The following is a 16538-nucleotide window of genomic DNA, read 5'->3' as shown; positions in this document are numbered from 1 at the left end:
TTATATGCATGTATGTATGTTAATATGTAAGTATGTATGTATGTTAATATGTGTGTATGTTTGTTAATATGCATGTATGTATGTTAATATGCATGTATGTATGTTAATATGTATGGATGTTTGTTAATATGTATGTCTGTTTGTTATATGCATGTATGTATGTTAATATGTAAGTATGTATGTATGTTAATATGTGTGTATGTTTGTTAATATGTATGTATGTTTGTTAATATGTATGTGTGTTTGTTAATATGCATGTATGTATGTTAATATGCGTGTATGTTTGTTAATATGTATGTATGTATGTTAATATGTATGTATGTTTGTTAATATGTATGTCTGTTTGTTATATGCATGTATGTATGTTAATATGTAAGTATGTATGTATGTTAATATGTGTGTATGTTTGTTAATATGCATGTATGTATGTTAATATGTATGGATGTTTGTTAATATGTATGTCTGTTTGTTATATGCATGTATGTATGTTAATATGTAAGTATGTATGTATGTTAATATGTGTGTATGTTTGTTAATATGTATGTATGTTTGTTAATATGCATGTATGTATGTTTGTTAATATGTATGTGTGTTTGTTAATATGCATGTATGTATGTTAATATGTGTGTATGTTTGTTAATATGCATGTATGTATGTTAATATGTATGTATGTTTGTTAATATGTATGTCTGTTTGTTATATGCATGTATGTATGTTAATATGTAAGTATGTATGTATGTTAATATGTGTGTATGTTTGTTAATATGTATGTATGTTAATATGTATGCATGTTTGTTAATATGTATATCTGTTAATATGTATGTATGTTAATATGTATGTATGTTTGTTAATATGTATATATGTTCATATGTATGTATGTTTGTTAATATGTATGCATGTTAATATGTATGTATGTTAATATGTGTGTATGTTTGTTAATATGTATTTATGTTTGTTAATATGTATGTATGTTCATACGTATGTATTCTGGTGAATATGTATGTATATATGTTAATATATAAGTATGTTTATATGTAGGTATGTTAGATTGTATGTATATATATTGATATGTATGTATGTTTGTTAATATGTATGTATGTATGTCAATATGTATGTATGTTTGTTAATATGTATGTATGTTTGTATGTAGATATGTTTGTTAATATGTAGGTATGTTTGTATGTATATATGTTAGTAGGTATGTTAAAATGTACGTATGTATGTTAGTATGTATGTATGTATGTATGTATACATGTTGGTAGGTATGTTAGATTGTATGTATGTATGTCAATATGTATGTATGTATGTTTGTTAATATGTATGTCTGTTTGTTAATATGAATGTATGTATGTTAATATGCATGTATGTATGTTAATATGTATGTATTTTTGTTAATATGTATGTATGTTTGTTAATATGTATGTATGTTTGTTAATATGTATCTATATATATAGGTATGTTTGTTAATATGTATGTATGTATGTTTATATGTAGGTATGTTTGTATGTATATATGTTAGTAGGTATGTTAGATTATATGTGTGTGTATATATATATATATATATTGATATATATATATTGATATGTATGTATGTTTGTTAATATGTACAGTATGTATGTTAATATTTAGGTATGTTTGTATGTGTATATGTTGGTAGGTATGTTAGATTGTATGTATATATATATTGATATGTATGTATGTTTGTTAATATGTATGTATGTTTATATTTTGGTATGTTTGTATGTATATATGTTAGTAGGTATGTATGTTTGTTAATGTATGCATGTATGTATGTTAATATGTATGTATTTTTGTTAATATGTATGTATGTTTGTTAATATGCATGTATGCTTGTTAATATGTATCTATATATGTTAATACGTAGGTATGTTTGTTAATATGTATGTATGTATGTTAATATGTAGGTATGTTAGATTATATGTGTATATATATATTGATATGTATGTATGTTTGTTAATATGTACTGTATGTATGTTAATATTTAGGTATGTTTGTATGTGTATATGTTGGTAGGTATGTTAGATTGTATGTATATATATTGATATGTATGTATGTTTGTTAATATGTATGTATGTTAATATGTATGTATGTTTATATATAGGTATGTTTGTATGTATATATGTTAGTAGGTATGTATGTTTTTTAATATGTATGTCTGTTTGTTAATATGCATGTATGTATGTTAATATGTATGTATGTTTGTTAATATGTATATATGTTGTATGTATGTTTGTATGTATATATATCTAAGTCATATGTTTTTGAGACAATATAATGTATATTCACAAAGCTATTGAAAATGTTAATAGTTTTTACATATCTGTCAAATATTACTTTGCCAAAATAAGACTTAATAGTGCCCTGCGATGAGGTGGCGACTTGTCCAGGGTGTACGCCGCCTTCCGCCCGATTGTAGCTGAGATAGGCTCCAGCGCCCCCCCGCGACCCCAAAAGGGAATAAGCGGTAGAAAATGGATGGGATGGAAGACTTAATAGTCGAAACAACTAGACACCATCTACTGTATAAGTCATGTGTTTTTGATATGATGTATTGTTTATTTGCAAAGCTATCGAACATTGAAACTTTTAAATATTTATCGAAAATCAGTATAATATTATTCCGCTAAAATTCGACCTTTCGTATAAACAACTGGTGACCGTCCCTGCAGGTGCAGCTGGCTCGACACTGGGATGCACAATTATGAAGTCATTGAAGAGCCATACAAATTATTCATAAAAATGCAAAAAAATATTGATCATTTTTTACCAAACACAGTCTAGTACTGTTAACCAATAGGATACCTTCTACTGTACGCCTGAAATTATTACAAACTTCACAATGTATAATAATTCATTTATATATTGTTTTATTTTCTATGTTTTTTACAGACATTAGAAAGAAGTATTGTTTGTTCTTTAAACATGTTTCGGTTTTTAGAGACTGAGCTGTTATTTCTGAATGTGCCAATCTCGTTCTAACTTTACCGAAGTAACACTTTTGACAGCTGTTTAACATGCCTTTTAAGATATGTATTTTAGAAAAAAAATAAAGTATAATGTTATACGCACATACACTAAAATTCTGCAATAGTTTTTTTGTAACTATATCTTAAAAGGCAAGTTATAAAAAAAAAAAAAAAATAGGTGTTTCCGCCCGGTTTCGAACCGGGGACCTTTCGCGTGTGAGGCGAACGTGATAACCACTACACTACGGAAACGCATACCAAGTCGGCATAATATTAGATTTCTATATGACAATACGTACATCTAAAGTTGAATTATTATATATAATTCTTATGTTTTAAATCAACGTGCTTTCCCAAAATGTAACAAAATTAAATAGTGACAGCAAAATGAGGTTAAAACGTTAAAACCGACTAAATAGATCGATTTGGATTTTGCATGGCTGTTAAAATTTTAATTGTTCATTGTTTTTTTTATTAAAGGTTCTCTACTGTTTCCGTGTGGCCGAACGGAAGAATTGCATATTTTCAAAACAGCAAACTAAACAAAAGACATAAAAAAAAAAACCACCACGAAAATCGTTTAATAGTTTTTTAGACCTTAGTCAACAGTTGGAATTAAATTATCACAATTTAAAATGATCGTACATGATCACCTGCTATAGTAAAACACTACAGACCTTGTATGTAGCGTATAACTTAAGTATTGCAGTCTACCGCACTGTTGGAAGAAACAGCGCCCCCGCCTGGTCGAAAAGGAGGTACTGCGACAATACACAAACCGCAGAATAACATCTAGTGCAGGGGTCGGCAACCCAAAATGTTGAAAGAGCCATATTGGACCAAAAATACAAAAAAGTAATCTGTCTGGAGCCGCAAAACATTTTAAGACTTATATAAGTGTTATAATGATGGCAACACGCCCTGAGATCGGTAGGTCGTGAGTTCAAACCCCGGCCGAGTCATACCAAATATTATAAAAATGCGACCCATTACCTCCCTGCTTGGCACTCAGCATCAAGGGTTGGAATTGGGGGTTAAAATCACCAAAAATGATTCCCGGGCGCGACCACCGCCACTGCTCACTGCTCCCCTCACCTCCCAGGAGGTGATCAAGGGTGATGGGTCAAATGCAGAGAATAATTTCGCCACACCGAGTGTGTGTGACAATCATGATGTAAATATGCCCGATTAGCACTCCATAACAAGTCAATAATATCAACATAGCTCACCTTTGTGCATTCACACACAGTATAAAACCTTTGGTGGACAAAATGAAAGAGTGGCATAAAACACATCTTTCTGTGGTAGTGTCGGAGAAAGTGGTACATGTAAATAAACCGTTAAGTCAGTCCACACAATGTCTTTCTGTGGTAGTGTCGGAGAAAGTGGTACATGTAAATAAACTGTTAAGTCACAGTCCACACAACGGTGAGTTCAAGGGCCACAGAAATTAGTAGGACAAAACAGCACTTGCCAAATACTCTCATTAGTGAAGCAGAAACAAACATATTAAACAGTTGGCTTTCTAACAATTAGGAAGGTTTGTGTCGTGTCAAGAGCCACATGTGGCTCTCGAGCCGCGGGTTGCTGACCACCGATCTAGTGTGTGGTTTAACAGTAAATATATGCGCGCAATAAGCTGCAAAGATCTCAGCCTGTTCAGGGTTAAGTTGTGTTATGTATCATCAATACTCCGTTCCTACGTTTATGCATTTTATAGTGCCCCATTAACCTTAGTTTTACATTTCAGTATGCAAGGTACTTTTGTTCTGCAGCGCACATTTGTCAATTTCTGAATGACAAGAAATCTTAAGAGTCAAATAATAATACATCATGGTCTTAAGTGATCATACATAAGGTAAAATTACAAAAACATGTAAATATACAGGGCAGCACGGTGGAATAAGGGGTTAGTGCATCTGCCTCACAATACGAAGGTCCTGGGTTCAATCCTGCGCTAGCCATGTGAAGTTTGCATGTTCTCCCCTCCAGCTTCCTCCCGCCTCCAAAGACATGCACCTGGGGATAGTTTATTGTCAAGACACCAAAAGGGACAAGCGGTCGAAAATGGATGGATGTTAATGTACAATACATCTGGCAATGCTGACCTTCACAAGTTCAAGAACCACAGAAAAATTACTGAAAAGTGTTTTTTTTTATTTGTCAAAAAAGCTCCTTTACAATGCTAAGATTTCCAACCTGTAAAAGGCAGCCGACATGTAAAATACCCTTACAATAACATTAGAATCAAAACAGGTACCAAAAAAGTACAGTAAAATTACACTTCCTTTCAATGGAAATGCTGGAGGGGAAGAAAAAAAATAACAAAAAAAAAACACCAAATGGGAAAATGAAACCTAGAAATGAAAGCATAAAATAAAACATGAAAAAAAGTTACATTTCAGATGTTTTCTGTACAAATGGTCTTCTGTCTTAAAAGAGGTTGTGTTGGGACCAATGGTGCTTAGTCCATCAGGCCGCCTGTTTCACTGGATCCTACGTGTTAAATAAATCATGTTACTTTGTGGTTTTAAAAATAGCCATTTAAGTGCAAGCTTATACCTCACACCATCAGTACGGCTTGTAGGTGCTCTGGTGGCCCCTTCGCGGAGCTTTACCATAGCTGGCACTGCCCTGGCCTGCAAACACCAATCAATTATTCATACTTCAGTATTATGTAAACTGTCAAACATATTGTACATGAATGGAACATCTTCAAAACTTTTAAAGAACATGTATTAATATTTGTAAATCTTAAAACAAAATATGCATAAGCACTTAAAATATAATAAAAAAATAGTTCATTTAAATATATGTTTTTAGTAAGCAATGAGTTATTGTGAGATAAAACATTGGAATGTAGCATGTTTATGTATACAAAAATAACATTTTATTAAATCTTATTTACTTTTAATTTAATTAAAACCAAATATGTTAAGAGACTTACTGTAGTCATAACCAGGGCCGTATCCATAGTAACCAGAGGGGTAGTCATAGGCGCCGCTGTAGCCACTGTATCCTCCATAGCCATAGCTTTGACCACCATAGCCTTGGTTGCCGTAGTAGCCGCCTCCATAGCCTTGGTTCCAGCTCTGGCTCTGACCTACAGACAGGTGGAATCAGTTTACAATGTCATATTTTTGAATATTTAAGGTTTGTTTCCAAAAAAGGAAAAAAACCTCACCTCCACGGCCCCTACCTCCTCGTCCGCCAAAGCTGCCACCGCCACGTCCGCCATACTGCTGCTGCTGTTGCTGCTGCTGGTACACTTCCTTTGGCTGAGCGATCTTCAGCTCACACTGTGCAGGAAAGTAACACCAGGTCAAACATCGGATGTTCGATCCCACATCAAAATTAAAATGCAAGCGCTTACCCTTCCGCCCTCGATGTTGTGGTACTTCTTCTCCAAGCACTTCTTTACGCTGGACTCATCTTTGTACGTGATGAAGATGAATCCCCTCCTCTTCTTGGTCTTGGGGTCAAGGGGAAGCTCAATTGTTTCGATCTAAAAAGGAGAGGAATATGCCGTTAAGTGTTTCTGTATGGTCTGAACTTCACTGGTTGCTATCAACAAACCTCTCCAAAAGTGCCAAAGTATTCCCTGACGCTCTCCTCGGCAGCCTCAGGGTTCAAGCCGCCGACAAAGATCTTCTTGACGGGCTCCTTCTTCATAGCCAATGCCCTCTTAGGGTCAATCTGGCGGCCGTCGAGTCTGTGCTGTCCCTGCTCCAGCACCTGTGGACCGCACACAGTCAGTATGACATAACATTTACAATGCAGTATTGTAACGGGGTGGGGTCATACCTTGTCCACACTGGCAGAGTCTTTGAAGAGAACGAAACCAAAGCCTCGGGAGCGTCCGCTGGCCGAGTCGATTTTGATGGTGCAGTCCGACACCTCCCCAAACTTGCTGAAGTAGTCCTTGAGGTCTTTTTTGTTCGTCTCCCAGCTCAGGCCGCCCACAAACATTTTGCTGCAAATCCAACACACAGAAACACACACACTTCCTGTTATCGTTTGTATGTAAATATAATCTAGTCACACTTTATGTAAAGCAAAAGTGCTACAAGAGAGGCGCAGCATCTTGAAGAAAAATATTTGAGCTCTAAGACCATTAAAGCTGCATAGTAAAGGCTGGTGTATAATTTTTGTTTAAATACCTTCTGAGTTGATGACAAAAATCCAAGATAGAAAAAATTTAGAAACAATATAGATATGTTAAGATAACTTATCTAATGTACTATTGTATTAATCCATGGTATATTATTAAATCTGCATTCAATATGAAGCTTCTTACCTCATTTTCAGAGACACCATGTTATTTTTCTTTTCGTATACTGCCAGTGTTTTTTACAGGTGAAGATTTATTAAAGATGCTTAGTTATTTTTATTTGGTTGTTTGTGTTTGAAATAAATTGGTTGAAATATATTTGTAAAAATATTACAATGAGTTTTTGGGAACTACCGGTATTTAAAAATTAAATATGAGTCATCGACTTAAAATTGTTCATACTGAATTTCATGAGCTTTTTTTTAATAAAACACATTAATAATCTGTAGTTAGGAGTTAAATTTCACAACAAAATACTCTATTTTATCCTCAATTATTTTCTTAATTTGTGTATTTACAAATATTCCAGTCTTACCTTCAAACACATTCCTTTTTTTTTTAACTACAGCAGTAGTGATGAGTCACAATTACTATTTTGTATTAAGTTGTATGTATCCCACAATTAAATATAATTCCAGTCAGCTAGAAACATTGTTATGCATTGTTGTTTTTAATTTACTTATAATTTGACAATATAAGTAGCTATAAGTATCTGACGTGTGAATGGTAGAAACTAGGGAAGTTGGTTTCACGTTGCGCTTCTTTGAATTCTCCTAAGAGGTTTGGAAGACAAGCAAAGCGACGCCGCATTCTAAAATGGTTATGACGCATGGTACTACTCACCCAGCATCCTCCTCTCCTTTGCTGGCATCAATCTTGCCTCCGTCACCACCGCCACTCTCGTCCTCGGCCATCAGCTCGGTTCCTGCTCCATTCTGGTCGTCTTCGTTGCCGTTCTGCTCCGATGTCTCCATCAGTAGATTGTCAGTGTCGGACATCTTAGAGGGTGAACTGTTCACAAGCTGAAACAAGTACAAGCATGGGTGTAAATAGAAGCATTTAAGTCCCATCTTAAAACTAATTTGTATGCGCTAGCCTTTAAATAGAACCCCATTTGAGACCAGTTGATCTGCCGTCTCTTTTCTGCTCTGCCCCTCAGATTAGGTGACCATAGATGACGCGCTAGCTGTTCAATCAATCAATCAATGTTTATTTATATCGCGCTAAATCACGAGTGTCTCAAAGGGCTGCACAAGCCACAACAACATCCTCGGCTCAGATCCCACATCAGGACAAGAATAAACTCAACCCAATGGGATGACAATGAGAAACTTTGGAGGGGACCCCCCCTGGGCGACCGGTGCAATGGACTACGAGTGGATCTAGCATAATGTTGTGAGAGTCCAGTCCATACCATAGTGGGGCCAGGAGGAGATCATCTTGAGCAGAGACAGGTCAGCGGCGCAGAGACGTCCCCAACTGATGCACAGATGAGGGGTCCGCCCGGGGTCCCGACTTTGGACAGCTTGCGGGCTCATCTCAAAGTCGGGACCCAGGGTGGACCACTCATCTGTGCATCAGTTGATGACATCTCTGCGCTCCACTCACTCAACATGATCCCCTGCTGGTCCCACTATGAACTGGACTCTCACAATATTACCGTATTTTCCGCACTATAAGGCGCACCTAAAAACCACAATTTTTCTCAAAAGCTGACAGTGCGCCTAATAACCCGGTGCGCTTTATTACGATTCATTTTCATAAAGTTTCGGTCTCGCAACTTCGGTAAACAGCCGCCATCTTTTTTCCCGGTAGAACAGGAAGCGCTTCTTCTTCTACGCAAGCAACCGCCAAGGAAAGCACCCGCCCCCATAGAACAGGAAGCGCTTCACCCGCCCCCATAGAAAAGGAAGCGCTTCACCCGCCCCCGGAAGAAGAAGAAAAAACGCGCGGATATCACCGTACGTTTCATTTCCTGTTTACATCTGTAAAGACCACAAAATGGCTCCTACTAAACGATCCGGGTCATAAAAAGACGCAATCTCTCCATCCGCACACGGATTACTACCGTATTTCACAGCAACTGAACCGCACTGTGGAACGGGAGCACGTACGGTGAATATTCGCTCCACAGGGAATGAGAAGTCATCCTTCACTGTGGTTCTAGCTTGCCATGCTAACTTCCACTCATGGTGATATTCAAAAGGAAGACCTTGCCAAAAGAGACCTTTCCAGCCGGCGTCATCATAAAAGCTAACTCGAAGGGATGGATGGATGAAGAAAAGATGAGCGAGTGGTTAAGGGAAGTTTACGCGAAGCGGCCGGGTGGCTTTTTTCACGCTGCTCTGTCCATGTTGATATATGACTCTATGCGCGCCCACATCACAGATGGTGTCAAAAAACAAGTGAAGCACACAAATACAACACTCGCCGTCATTCCGGGTGGATTAACCAAAGAACTCCAACCGCTGGATATTGGTGTCAACAGGGCATTCAAATCACGACTGCGAACTGCGTGGGAAAAATGGATGACCGAAGGCGAACACACCTTCACTAAGACGGGCAGACAGCGCCGGACAACATACGCCAACATCTGCCAGTGGATTGTAAATGCCTGGGCAGATATTTCTGTCACAACTGTGGTCCGAGCTTTCCGGAAGGCAGGATTCACAGAACTGCTGCACAACAACAGCGACACTGAATCCGATGATTTCGAAGAGACGGAGCCCGCCATTTTGGAAGCCACGCTAGCGCAACTTTTCAATTCGGACACCGAAGACGAAGAATTCGAAGGATTTACCGGTACGAATGAAGAATAACTTCAGAAAGTGAGCGCTATGTTTATTTTGTGTGTTGTGTGTTGTGACATTAACGTTCGAGCAACATTACCGGTATGTTGCTATTGCTCTACACCATTTTGAATTTTACTATGTTTGTGATTGCACATTTGTACATTTTGGGACAGAGTTGTTAGAACGCTGGTTTTCAATATATTATTAAAGTTTGACTGAACTATCTGACTGTTTTTTTGACATTCACTTTAGCGCAGCGTTTTTTTGACATTCACTTTAGCGCAGCGTAGGCGCGGCTTTTAGTCCGGGGCGGCTTATTGGTGGACAAAATTATGAAATATGTAATTCATAGAAGGTGCGGCTAATAATCCGGTGCGCTTTATAGTGCGGAAAATACGGTAACTAGATCCACTCGACGTCCATTGCACCGATCGCCCGGGGGTTGGGGGGCGTCCCCTCCAAGGTTTCTCATTCTATCCCAATGGGTTGAGTTTTTTCTTGTCCTGATGTGGGATCTGAGCTGATTTAGGGCTATATTAATAAACTTTGATTGATATACTGTATAGGCATTAGTGGTGTTTCATCTAAATCAGTGGTTCTTAACCTGGGTTCGATCAAACCTTGGGGGTTCGGCGGGGCCTCTGCCACGGAGGTAAAGAGCCATCCGACTTATCGTGTTAATAAAAACTTTTCCCTATCCGCGTATTATGGATACCCCCAAACAATGTTCCCTCTAATTTGCAGGTTTTTTGATTGATTGAAACTTTTACTAGCAGATGGCAAAGGAAGAGAATACACAGTATAGTACCTATTCCGTACAATTGACCACTAAATGGTAACACCCGAATAAGTTTTTCAACTTGTTTAAGTCAGGGTCCACGTTAATCAAGTCATGGTAATGTGTGTAATTTGTTGTGAGTTCATGCACTGTGTTGGTTTTGTTCTCTGAACAAGGTGATGTTTATGCACGGTTCATTTTGTGCACCAGTAAAAAAACATACAACTTTTTCTTAAATTTGATATATATAAGGGCTGCAACAACTAATCGATTAAAACGATTATAAAAATAGTTGGCGGTTAATTTAGTCATCGATTCGTTGGATCTATGCTATGCGCAGAGGCAGTTTTTTTTAATATACATTTTTATCTATAAACTGCAACATGTACAAACAGCGGAACGAAATAAGTATCGTGCCAGTATGCCGTTTTTTTTCTCAATAAAATACTGGAAAGGATAGAAATGGAGTTTGTCTTTTATCCGATTATTAATCGATTAATCAAAGTAATAATCGACAGATTAATCGATTATCAAATTAATCGTTAGTTGCAGCCCTAATATATATGTATTGTTCACTAAAGAAGGGTTCGGTGAATGCGCATATGAAACTGGTGGGGTTCGGTACCTCCAACAAGGTTAAGAACCACTGATCTAAATTAGGGCTGCAACTAACGATTAATTTGATAATCGATTAATCTGTCCATTATTACTTTGATTAATCAATTGATAATCGGATAAAAGAGACAAACTAAATTTCTATCCTTTCCAGTATTTTATTGGGGAAAAAATAGCATACTGGCGCCATGTTCTTTCAACTTGCAAGGAAAATGTTACAAAAATGCACACTTTTGACACCCCTGCTATAGATAATAAAAAATTAAATCTGATAAATGTATCGATAAAAAGCAGCGCCTGACGACGCATGCGCGTTTATCACAACCCTCTCGCTCTCACCCCTCCCTCACGAATGATGCTGAACGCACAATTTGTTGTGTTTTTAACCTTCTTAACCCTGAACGTACATTGAAAATACACGCAACCCTAACTCAAAATGCCGGACATTTGAGGCATTTAAGAAACACCGCCCGACAGCCCCGCAAAAGAGGACATGTCCGGTGAAAAGAGGACGTATGGTCAGGACCTAGCCCGGTCGCTGCTAGCAACGAGAGGACTTGCAGCGGTTTCACCGGACGTGAAACCGCTGCTAGTCCTCTTTTGCTAGCAGCAAACGGGCTAGGATAGACTGACCATACGTCCTCTTTTCACCGGACATGTCCTCTTTTGCGGAGCTTCATAAATGCCTCAAATGTCCGGCATTTTGAGTATCGTTTACACAACGTGCAGTACGTTACTTAATATGTCGACAAGAAATCTGCGTTCAAAGAACTCCGGCTTATTAGTGATTCCCAGAGCCCAAAAAAAGTCTGCGGGCTATAGAGCGTTTTCTATTCGGGCTCCAGTACTATGGAATGCCCTCCCGGTAACAATTAGAGATGCTACCTCAGTAGAAGCATTTAAGTCCCATCTTAAAACTCATTTGTATACTCTAGCCTTTAAATAGCCCCCCTGTTAGACCAGTTGATCTGCCGTTTCTTTTCTTTTCTCCTCTGCTCCCCTTTTCCTTGAGGGGGGGGGGGCACAGGTCCGGTGGCCATGGATGAAGTGCTGGCTGTCCAGAGTCGGGACCCGGGGTGGACCGCTCGCCTGTGCATCGGCAGGGAACATCTCTGCGCTGCTGACCCGTCTCCGCTCGGGATGGTGTACTGCTGGCCCCACTATGGACTGGACTCTTACTATTATGTTGGATCCACTATGGACTGGACTCTCACAATATTATGTCAGACCCACTCGACATCCATTGCTTTCGGTCTCCCCTAGAGGGGGGGGGGGTTACCCACATATGCGGTCCTCTCCAAGGTTTCTCATAGTCATTCACATCGACGTCCCACTGGGGTGAGTTTTTCCTTGCCCGTATGTGGGCTTTGTACCGAGGATGTCGTTGTGGCTTGTGCAGCCCTTTGAGACACTTGTGATTTAGGGCTATATAAATAAAGATTGATTGATTGATTGATGATGTCCGTGTGGAAACTCGTTCGGTACACTTCCGCACCGAAACGAAACCCCTGTACCGAAACGGTTCGATACAAATACATGTACCGTTACACCCCTATTATTTTGATTATTGTTTCTCATCATCTTGTAAATGTTGCAGTTTATAAATAAAAGGTAAAAAAAAAAACCGTGGCCTCTGCGCATGCGCATAGCACATGACTAAATTAATCGCCAACTATTTTAATAATCGATTAGTTGTTGCAGCCCTAGTCTAAATTGAGGTAGGGAAAACCGAATACATACAACTAAAATCCTGCCAATCAACACTCTAGAAATTTTTTACTTTGTATGAAAGTGCTGAAGCACCTTTAAAGTTGTTTTAATATGAACAGGGCTACTTCTCATTGATAAAAAACCGCAGTTATTTGCGCTTTAACCATGACGATAAAGCATTAAGCCGATCACTTTCCCTCGACATAATTGGACAATTATTTTCGCATGTTTAAGCCAGGAGGTGTTCGATAAAGACAAGGATTAGTTTCTCATACCATGTTCGCGAACAATAAGTGGCTAGCTCGACGCTAAAAAGCTAAGCTAACGTTCAAGAGAACCGCGCTTTGCTGGGGGGGGGGAGAAAAACGACCAGGCCCGGCTCGCAGTCGCACGACTAACATCTTTTTTCCCCACGGGAAACAACGCAACACAATACAATGAGATGTTAAAAAGGCGGCAATGCACGACGTTTGGACCGATAATATACGCCTTCCATTCATTCGCCATACATATCGGGCGTCTCGACGTAAAGCTAGGCTAGCTCGCTAGCACACGGATAGCGTCCATTTAACGCTCCAAAAAAATGGTCTTTTGGCACAACAAAGCTACCGTCGAATGTAACGCTCGCATGTGCATGATATTATATACGCCAAAGATATCGCGTTTAAATTAACTAACAACCCTAAAAATACCGTCTTACCTTGAGACTAAGGGGGAAAAAAGGAGGGAGACGCCGGATCTCAAGCTTCAAAATGGACACTCCGAATTCGCCGCTAACTCGTGGCAACATATATACGACCGGATGTGACCCAGCGCCGGGGCACGTCCGAACAACGACGCAGCCGATTGGACACAGACGCCCGGGAAGGAAATAAAGACGCCTCGCTATTGGCTGGAACGAGTCGTGACAAAATAAAGTCCACGAACTTCTTCCGGTGTGTGTAGCATGTTCCTTTCAATCAGATGCTAACCGGACACACACATGTTACATTTTTAAATAATAAAACATATGATTATTGGTGCTGTGTTCATGAGAAGAGTCATTTTATAACAATCGCCGACGATTCTGTCGGATCGTTCAGGAGTAAATAAGGGGATTACATTAAAACGATGACTATGTGTATTTACTTATTAAAAATGTGGAATAGTCTTTGTTGTTTGGTTTGACCTAATCCACGAAACACGACCCAGTTAGGAATAATCACATCTGCAAGAATTAACTCTCAAGTGAAGTACAGCAATAATGCATCCAACCCACCCAAGAATGTACAATTATTCTCAACAAAAATATAATCTTAGGAACCATTTGTATGCACGCACAATACTTATGAGTATTGTGCCATATCCCACACCCCGGATTGTAAATAATGTAAACAATTCAATGTGTATACTCTGATGATTAACTTGTGTGATGACTGTATTAAGATGTTAGTATATATTTGATAGTATATAGCTATATTGATTGATATATTTTTATTTCAAATATGCATAAAAACAAGAGCAAACCTTATCCAATACAGTGCTATAGCCTTAACAGACATAACAAAATGAAAACAATGGAAAAGAAAAAACAAAAACAAATGAGCATTGGACTTTCTTTTTCTTTTTCTTTTTTTTTACATATTTGAAAAGGAGTGAGAAGAAGTTTACACTTATTTAATCCCACCCCTTTTCTTTAAATCATAAATTACTCTGAGTTAGAACTACCTGTTCACTCAATGTACAAACTTAATGAACTTGTATATACATAAATTATAGATATATACATACATATGCACACTACACACATACATAGCCACACCATTACCACTAGTGATCATGGAAATGGTATCATGCCACCACAGCAACACCACTGCCTCAATGGGCAGCCCCACACTCTTCTGTAACATAAACAAGCCAATATCAAAGCCCTTCTTCATCTCTGTACCTCTGGAATACCATGTACCTATACTTCTTTTTAAACTGGTTTATGTTTGGACATTGCTTTAACTCCACATTCAAACCATTCCATAATTTCACTCCACAAATTGAAATACAAAAACTTAATATATAAGTGGACCCCGACTTAAACAAGTTGAAAAACGTATTCGGGTGTTACCATTTAGTGGTCAATTGTACGGAATATGTACTTCACTGTGCAATCTACTAATAAAAGTTTCAATCAATCAATCAAAGACAGTGGTTCTTAACCTTGTTGGAGGTACCGAATCCCAGCAGTTTCATATGCGCATTCACCGAACTCTGCTTTAGTGAAAAATAAAATGTTGGGGTTTTTTTTCAAATTCAAGACATAGCTATATGTTTTTGGTAACACTTTAGTATAGGGAACATATTGTAAGTATGCCAAAACCCCAAATATTTATAATCCCAAAAACCTGGAGGGTGTGCCTGGCCAAGCATGGTTTCGCCCTATCACAGTGAGAAAATATAATAAATAAATAAAAAATATAATATAATATATCAGTATATATTATATACTGTATATATAATATGTAAATATTACATACATGTTATATTTTATATTGCTACTATCGTAAATTTTTAGTCTACTTAATACCTGCCTTATTCTTTCCATTGATTGATTGATTGATTGAACATTTTTAATAGTAGATTGCACAGTACAGTACATATTCCGTACAATTGACCACTAAATGGTGACACCCGAATAAGGTTTTCAACTTCTTTAAGTCGGGGTCCACGTTAATCAATTCATGGTAAACCATCCTTACCCTTTCCATCCTTTGAAACTGAGCTACTGTGTGGAACAATTTCCCTTGTGGATCAATAAAGTTAGTCTAAGTCTAAGTCTAAAAACAACTGTTTTGATGCAAACGAGCAATTCTATTGTCAAAGCCAACGACAGTCGTTGAAGTGGAATTTCCCCTCGTGAGCATTGAGGTATCGTGTGGCAGAACGATCGCTGTGGATCGACTACTACCAGTCCAAAATAGTCGGAATCCCCCAAATTAGCATTCCATTCAGTTGTAAACAAATGGTGCCAGAAGGTGACCAGAATGTTTCGAACTCCTGTTATATGTTGGAGGCTAAATTGCAGAGTCTGTTAGGAATGGTTGAAAGGACAGTGTTGTATGTGTAGGATAGATGGTGTCGCAGACCACCTCCTCTGTTCAGGGATGTTTTTTCAACCTTGACATAGATGGCTTCCTTCACTCCTCTTTCGTACCAATCCATCCTCTCAAAGGACTCAACTGTCTGCCTGCACCTCAGGGAGAAACAGGGCTCCTTTGAGAACAAAAATGTACAGATTCTGGACAGGGAGCCCGGATGGTACGAAAGAGGAGTGAGGGAAGCCATCTATGTCATGGTTGAAAAACCATCCCTGAACAGAGGAGGTGGGCTTTCAACCATTCCTAAAAGGCTCTACAATTTAGTCTCCAACAAATAACAGGAGTTAGAAACATTTTGGTCCCAGAAGGTGGCCAGAATGCCATTTGTGCCATTTGTTTACAACTGAATGGAATGCTAACGTGGGGGATTCTGACTATTTTGGACTGGTAGTAGTCGATCCACAGCGATCATTCTGC

The 16538-nt window shown here is 38.2% G+C and overlaps 1 protein-coding gene and 1 non-coding gene across 3 annotated transcripts; both read right to left on the bottom strand.

Moving 5' to 3' along the window:
- Positions 1-3166: 3166 nt before the first annotated feature.
- trnav-cac (transfer RNA valine (anticodon CAC)) lies at positions 3167-3239 on the bottom strand. The gene has a single exon. It is a non-coding gene; the product is annotated as a tRNA-Val (tRNA).
- A 1884-nt stretch (positions 3240-5123) lies between these two features.
- LOC133607757 (heterogeneous nuclear ribonucleoprotein A/B-like) lies at positions 5124-13906 on the bottom strand. Of its 2 annotated transcripts, none has more exons than XM_061962696.2 (9): positions 13694-13906; positions 7942-8120; positions 6792-6960; positions 6564-6722; positions 6361-6492; positions 6187-6286; positions 5935-6090; positions 5550-5626; positions 5124-5483 (listed from the first exon to the last, which is right to left on the bottom strand). In XM_061962696.2, the coding sequence occupies exons 1-8, from the start codon at positions 13781-13783 to the stop codon at positions 5559-5561; spliced, it is 1053 nt and encodes a 350-aa protein (XP_061818680.1). In that variant the 5' UTR covers positions 13784-13906; the 3' UTR covers positions 5124-5483; positions 5550-5558. The 2 variants fall into 2 exon arrangements, with proteins under 2 accessions (XP_061818680.1, XP_061818678.1); XM_061962694.2 differs by having other exon boundaries at positions 6172-6286; positions 13694-13861.
- Positions 13907-16538: the final 2632 nt, after the last annotated feature.

The sequence above is a fragment of the Nerophis lumbriciformis genome, linkage group LG09, assembly GCF_033978685.3.
Source record: "Nerophis lumbriciformis linkage group LG09, RoL_Nlum_v2.1, whole genome shotgun sequence".
Lineage (NCBI taxonomy): Eukaryota > Metazoa > Chordata > Actinopteri > Syngnathiformes > Syngnathidae > Nerophis > Nerophis lumbriciformis.
The sequence above is the reverse complement of the archived record's forward strand: the minus strand, read 5'-3'. Positions and strand labels throughout refer to the sequence as shown.

Excerpts from the sequence above, each read along its gene's own strand:
- LOC133607757 (XM_061962694.2), bottom strand. The coding sequence starts at position 13,783 with ATGTTGCCACGAGTTAGCGGCGAATTCGGAGTGTCCATTTTGAAGCTT. Across the intron at positions 6,723-6,791 it reads ACTCTGCCAGTGTGGACAAG|GTGCTGGAGCAGGGACAGCA; the intron begins GTATGACCCCAC and ends TGCGGTCCACAG. Across the intron at positions 5,627-5,934 it reads CGGCCCTGGTTATGACTACA|GCCAGGGCAGTGCCAGCTAT; the intron begins GTAAGTCTCTTA and ends TGGTGTTTGCAG.